General features: G+C 41.9%; 1 protein-coding gene across 7 annotated transcripts in view; it reads right to left on the bottom strand.

The window, feature by feature from the left end:
- The window catches only part of IMPG2 (interphotoreceptor matrix proteoglycan 2), a 56,535-nt gene that overhangs the window by 25,459 nt on the left and 23,974 nt on the right, over positions 1–7,102 (bottom strand). For 5 of the 7 annotated variants that reach the window (XR_001861244.1, XM_017731857.1, XM_017731859.1 and 2 more), the window contains exon 6: positions 3,841–3,870. The exons of 1 other annotated variant lie outside the window; for it this stretch is intronic. Coding sequence is in view for 5 of the 6 variants with exons in the window: in XM_017731857.1 (XP_017587346.1) it covers positions 3,841–3,870 (30 nt within the window). In the remaining variant the exon portion in view is untranslated. Of the gene's footprint in view, positions 1–2,279; positions 2,372–3,840; positions 3,871–7,102 lie in introns of those variants that run through there. One more of the 7 variants, XM_017731862.1, reaches the window with a different exon arrangement.

The raw sequence follows: 7,102 nt of genomic DNA, 5'->3' as shown, positions 1-7,102 counted from the left end.
CTGAACTTTTTTTTTAAGTCAAGGATTTTTTTCACCCATTGTTTCCCAGGAGGCACAGTCTAATCCTCCATGTAACGATTAACTATACCAAAATGTAGTTCAGGGAATGTTAAACTGACAGGGTGAGATCTCCACAATAAATCTAAAATATAAACAAAAAATAAAAACCTCCACATGAACCAATCAGAAAGTACTTATTCAAGAGTTTAATCAGTATGTGGCAGGGCATATCACCCCTCTCGGTCGCTACGCCTCCGAGAGGCAACAAGTGGTGCCAAAACCCGGGATCTGGAATTGGAATCGGGATCGGGAATTCGCCTGGACGGGTGAATGGTGGCCAGTGTGGCAAAAATAAAAACCTCCACATGAACCAATCAGAAAGTACTTATTCAAGAGTTTAAACAGTATGTGGCAGGGCATATCACCCCTCTCGCACCACAGGTGGCCAGTGCAGATAGGAGAGATAACCCAGGCGGGCAAGGCCCAGCAGGTATCATCTCCTGGTGCCAAAAGGTCTGCAAGCTTAACAGATGTGGGAAGAGATAAAAAACCATAGGTGACCTAGAGGCCTGTTCTACACTATAAAAGTACTACAGATTGTCACAGAGGCAGAAGTCTCGGACTCCCTGGGAATGTGCGAGACTATTTCTTCCCGAAATTTGGATGCAACTTTGTGGTTACTTTTCTGGACATTGAGGGAAAGAATTTCGATGTGTGCTCCATCAGAAACTGGATGGTAAGAAACATTGGATCCTAAATTATATTATTTCTTCGCTAGCAGTAAAATTAATGGTACTTTTAACCCCACATGTATAATACTAGTTGTCCTCTTTTTGTCTTATTCCTGTGTAGTAATAGTCTGGTTTAAATCTTTAAATCTTGGTTAGTTTTGTGTCTATTAAATAAATAATTCATTCTATAATAGACTGAATCAACAATTATTAAAGAACTTGCAAATGAGAGTGGGTCTTGGGGTGTTGGCCACCTCAAAAAAGCTACTGCCTGCCACCAGAGGCCTGGGCAAAAGGCAGGGACTTATTTAAACCTACAATCCATTCAATCCATTCATAACACAGTATGTTCATGAACTTTCTTGCACAAATAAAATCAATGAGCTCCATGCAAGGTTTGAAATGCAGTTGCGTCTGCTTCCATCTCATGGACACCAGCACCTGTTTTCAGCCAGCACAGTGTAAGATAATGCTCTGCCAATTCTTTGACAAACTCAGTAAATCTGGGAACCATTTCCAAGACTGGAAAATTTTACTTAAGACTATGATTTAGACAAGATAGCCTCTCTTAAGGATATTTTGTTAAGAATGCCGGTCATGTTTTAGAGGGATTTGGTTTCCTTACTTGTCTATCATCTTAGAACTGCAATCAAAACTATTGCTTAATTATTAATTGGTCTGATGAAATATTTTCCAATTAAGTTCACCTAACTTCAAGATGTGTCTTTTACCAGTTTCAATAGGAAGTAGATTACATCTATACCAGAGTGTGACCAAATCACAGCATCAGTAAATAAAGCATTTTAGTGCATCATGTCTAATGTTCAGAACCAAGCATGACTCTACTTTTCAGGAGAGGTGAGTCAGTCTGGGATTTTATTTCTTAAAAACTGTTCAGTGTAAATAGGGTCAGAATAAAAACCTCAACAAAAGCAAAGCGATCAACAGTAAAAACTCTGCTACAGGATTTTTAATGTCCTGTTCAGTTCAAACCTATTTATAGCCATTAGCTGACTCTTGTATCAACCCCCTTTTCTATCAAAGGGGACAATAAGAAACATGATTTGCTGTGGTAAGCTCTGATTCCAACCTGGGACTCGCAGGACTCCATCCAGCTGCCCACAGGTTGGTGCCCAGAATACTTTGAGGGGCCTCCAGGCACTCCTGACCTCTAGCTACTGCCCCACAAGGCACAGGTCACCCACGGATCCCACATCGTCCCTGCCAGCCTTCTACACACATGTGCTGCAACTGAGGGCATCTCAAAAGGACTAAAATTACTATCTGACCGACTGAGCACCCAGTTCTGAGCTGGGTTAGCCATGGCCAAGGGCCAAACACCCACCCAGCCACTCTCATTCCCTCTGTCTCCATGAGACAGGGGAGAAAATAAGACGAAAAGCTTCTGGGTTGAAATAAATCCAGGAAGATCTCTCTCCCCAATTACCTCCATGGGCAAATCAAACTTAGCTTAGGGAAAACGAATTTATTGCATATTTTAGTATGTTTGGGTAGTGAGAAGCAGACAAACATTAAAACACCGCTTACCCTTCACCTTTTCCCAGGCTCAACTTCATTCCTGACTCCTGTACCCAGGGCACGCTCTGCAGGGGCAGCAGCTCCTTCAGGAAAGGTCTGCCTGCTCCAGTCTGAGCCCTCCCTTGGCTGCAGGGAATACACGCTTTGCCACGGGGCGGTGCCTTTGGCCTTGGCATTCCCCATGCCACTGTTTCTCATGCTTTTTGTTCCCTCCTCCTCTCCCTGTGCCATGTTTTTGCCCTTTCTCACACAGGCTTTCCCTGAGCTGCCACTGCCAGGAGTGTAGGGCTCAGCCCTGCCCGTCAAAGCCATCTGGAGGCACCTCAGGGCAGCCCCAGCACCACAGGGAGCCCCTGCTGCCACCACCTTGGGCACCCGCCCAAGGACAGCTGTGTTTGCCATTGTGTTCATGAGATCAGCTTTAACTAAGTTGCTTGAGTTTTTAAAGGAAAAATCCTCAAAGAAGACAAGAAAACCCAAACAAAATGCTGTGTTATAAATCACACTTTCAAAAGAGGAGTAGTTTGCAAATGGAAAGGCCTAATATCTTTCTCAGGTTCTACTTCTAGATCAGATAACTGGTTATAGACACATCAAAGTGAGGTTCTTCAAGTTGCAAAAGTCCCAGAGGACTTTCTGTGTCACTGAGTCCAAGAAATGACAGTTCTCCAACAGGGCACTTCTGTCACAAACGTCACCTTAGGCACCGGTTTAGCCACATGGTGACAACCACAGCCCAAGCCAGGCCTTGGGGCAGCTGTGACAGTGCTGAAAGGTGAGGTGAGAGTAAGGCCAGTGTCAAGGTGAGAGTTAAGGTTGTGTAGCAAACCCATCTCCTTAAGCAGCAACTGACCCCACTCTTTGCCAAGGCCAGGTAATATATTCTTACTGGCACTGAGGGGATTTTAAACACAAGCCCTCAGGAGCTAACCAATTTTCTGACAGAATTCCAGTGCACAACTGGCTGAAAATTAAAAACCAAGTGCTTAAACACCACCTACTAAAACCCTAATCAATCTAACCAAACAAGACCAGTCAAGCACCAAATCTGGCCAAACGATCAGCTATCACTTTTTTCCAAGAGGATAAAAATTTTGTTTTAAGAATGCTACGCTCTAACCAAAGTCACCTTATGTGCAACACTGGTTTTTCATTACTTTACCAGAGTGGTGAGGTTTGCTTTCTTTTTGCACGTGTTTCTTTTAGCCTCCTACTTCCCCATAACATTTTAGTTTTTCAAATGCCCACTTTATTGATCACCTAAAAAAGCAGCAATTGTACTGGACACCTCTAAGGAAGTTACTCAAAATGCACATGGCAATGCATATACTGAATTATCTGAACACATCACTTTTCAATGTAAACACAGAATCAAATTCCTGTTTACTTGCACCACTTAAAATACACGGGATTTTTTATGGTTTTGCCCCAGGATTAATCCAGGACCCACACTTGATTTTTAACTCTACCTGCACAAGCACACCACTTGAGGTGGAGGGACTGTATTCCAACAAGATTTTAGTGTGAATTTGAGACACAGACATATGAAATGTAATTTCTAATGTCCTACCTGCATGAGTGATTCCCTGGATCATCTTGGCTGAGCAGTAAGCAAAACATAAAAACATACACATATGTATGGAAAGGCAGGAAGGAATACAGACAAGCAGATGTCTAAGCACCAGAACGAACAACACTGCACTTGTGTTTCCTTGGCAGAAACAACCAGTTTCAGATCACACAGCTCTGTTAGACACCAGGATCTAGGCAGGTGTAAGACAAGATCCATAAGGGCCTAGGAAGCTGATCTGAAGCAAACAGTGCTTATGGACAGCCTATACATATTAGTACAGCAATCACAGCTCACAAATACAGCCCATATTCCCCTTTTTTTCAAGGCCCATGGTACGTACTTCTGTGTGACATCTGTCATGTCAGGAGAAGGCTTGACAGGTTCCAGTCCACCAAAGCATAAAGAGAGTTCCACTGACTCATAGGCCCAAACTGGTTCTTTATGTGCAGCCATACTGTGTTATTAAGGAGAAGCAACAGCCTGGACCTGTCAAATGGGCCATCACAGTAATACCATTTCACAGCTCCCCATGAAATTCTATGAAGGTGTTAGTTAGATTTTTCTCTACATTTCTCCTCAAGGTTTAAGACAAACCCAACTATGTGGTTGAAGAAAGTAACATCTTCAGATTTGTACGTGTTCGGAACATCCACCAGTTTATCTAATATTTATAAGATTACTGGTCAGTTTGAATGTTCTAAAGTCTAACTGGCTATGTCAAGCATGTCTTTTTCTTGAATAATATTACTTCAATTCTCATATTTCACAAAGGAGAGAAAATTTTATCATCTGATTTTATAATTTTTAAATATTTTAATCACACAGCCTTGAACTAACTAAGCACACAATTTAAGAAGCATTTTTATGCAATTTCAGAATGCAAGGCAAAGCTTCGTATTCAGATTCTCTTCCTTTTAAATTTTACATGCATTTATCTTAATTTTCATTTAGGCAGTTCTTGAATTTTCATCTCTTTTGCTTCTAGTTAGAGCAGGACAATCCTTTCATATTTGCTACCAGACAGTAGGGAGCACAAAAGAAAATATACAACTGAAAAAGGAGCAGTGTGGAACTCCTCACATTTGGTAAAGCTGTGCAGATGATAAAAAAATTTACGAAATGAGCAATATCACTGCCAAGTCCACAAGCAAACTATAAAGAATCTAAGGCACATTTCTATGTCACTGCAGACAGAACTGCTGAGCTGGTGAAATGAGCCCAGTGCAGAAGACAAACTCTTATTCTTTCATGAAGCACATTTAGATCAATAGTACAAAACCTGAATTGATACACGAACCATTGCTGCCACTGCTGATAAAGTATGGATTCTAGATTTGCCCATGTATTTCAAGGCAGAGAACATGGACAGAACACAGGAAGTCTGGACATGATTTACTACAATTAATTTCGGTGAGTACAGAATCAGCAAGTACCATCAGAAAGGACACATGCCTCTACATATTTCATTTTACATTAATAAATGCTTCTGAAGAAATGAAGAAGTAGTGTGTTATACTCATCCTTTTCAACTATCCTCCTGTCCTCTTTCTTTTCCTCAGTATGCTATTGTGCATACAGCATTCAAGCAAGGCTATGACCTAACAGCTCTGTTTTTCTGCTTCAACAATTTTGTGCTCCTCCTTTGCTCTCAGCTGATTCTCAAGATCTGGCTTTTAACCCCCCAGGAATTAGACAAAGGACTGTCCTGTTGTAAAGAGACAGATTCCAATATTAAGAGACAGAACATTTTTATGTGAAGTGCCAGTGGCCTACTGAATAAAGCAATCAGTAAAAGTCTTTAGCTGATGTAGTGCTCTGACACTTCCAACTGGGGCAAAAGCTCTACAATTTCCACTGCGCTGCTCTGTACACAACTGGATTGTGTCCCATATATTTCTTTTCCTTTTGAGGTTTTCTCCTTGGTGGTACTTAGTTTAATCCCTCAGTTCCTTAAAAGGCCAGGGTAGCACTTAGCCTACGTGAATGCACACTCTAAACCTTACAGGAACAAACTCTCATCCTGCTGTTACATCACTGCCAGTAATGCCGGATTGGGAGTTATTCCTGGAACTGAACTACAGGAGTACAAGGCACCTTTCAATAGGCTACATTAAAACTATCCCAGCATTTAACTAGATGAAATCAGCTTTTTCCAGCTAGAGAGAGACACCATATTGGCATCTAGGCAGGATTACATGAGTTGTATTAAACTATTCAAGTCACAGCTTCAATTCTATAGTGGTTTATAGCTTTCAGCACAATTTTGGTTTGATTTAGAAAGTTATAATGATGAACAGATATCAAGGGATTGTCTTCCATTCCAGATCAACCTCAAATTAAGAGCTCATTTCATAGAAATTTTTTTTTTCACAGAAGAAAGAGATTTGTCAAAGCTTGTGGGAGAGTTTCTTGTGTGGGGGCTGTGCTCTAGAACCTATGGCAAAATTTCTTATTCTTATCAGTGGGAAAACAGACCAAGAAATATGCCCAGTGCCAGGCCTCCAAAGTGAAATGGCTGCTTCTGCACAGTCATCAGAGGCATTGGATCTCACCACAGGACAAGTCAGAGACTCCTGCTAGATCCTCACTTCAAGGCACCGCCTGGAGAAGCCTGTCCTTCCCTGGCAGTGTCAGAATCTCACCTGAACATCTCATCTAGATACCCTGGATATCTAGATATTTAGGACAGTCCTGCCATCCCTCAAGACCAGAACAGTTGTTCGTTCTGACACAGATGGCACAGCTGGGTGACAAGTCAGCTGTGTTCAGATCCCAGCATTGCCCTGCACTGGACCAGCCTCTCTCTGCACATGTGGGTCAGCAGGTGAGGGCAGCAATGCCCAGGAGATGGTAGAACTGCACTCACTTCTCCTTTCTGCAGGAAGGACTTGACACTGGATTTACCACCCTGTGCCTTAGAGCTGATGGTGGTCCTGGGTTGGGTACTTATGCTGACTTCTTACAGAATATTTTTAGAAGAACATTTATTCTAATCTTTACTGGGAGGTCTGGTTATTTTTTCAGGGAATAACACGGGCTGTTGGCAGTACTGAGATGGCTGACTTGCTCCTCTTGGGGGAAGACATCTGGAGTTAGATGAGACATCTTCTACCCATGACAGAAAATCACAGCTTTGCTTTTTGTAGGACTCTGGCTTACAAACTTCACATCTTAAACCATGAATGCTCTAAGATGTCCAGAAGGCTCTTAGAGTAAGTTTGGATTTTATAATAATGGCAAAATTATTTCTACTCATTTC

This window comes from Corvus brachyrhynchos, unplaced genomic scaffold (genome assembly GCF_000691975.1).
Source record: "Corvus brachyrhynchos isolate BGI_N302 unplaced genomic scaffold, ASM69197v1 scaffold3, whole genome shotgun sequence".
Classification (NCBI taxonomy): Eukaryota; Metazoa; Chordata; class Aves; order Passeriformes; family Corvidae; genus Corvus; species Corvus brachyrhynchos.
The sequence above is the reverse complement of the archived record's forward strand: the minus strand, read 5'-3'. Positions and strand labels throughout refer to the sequence as shown.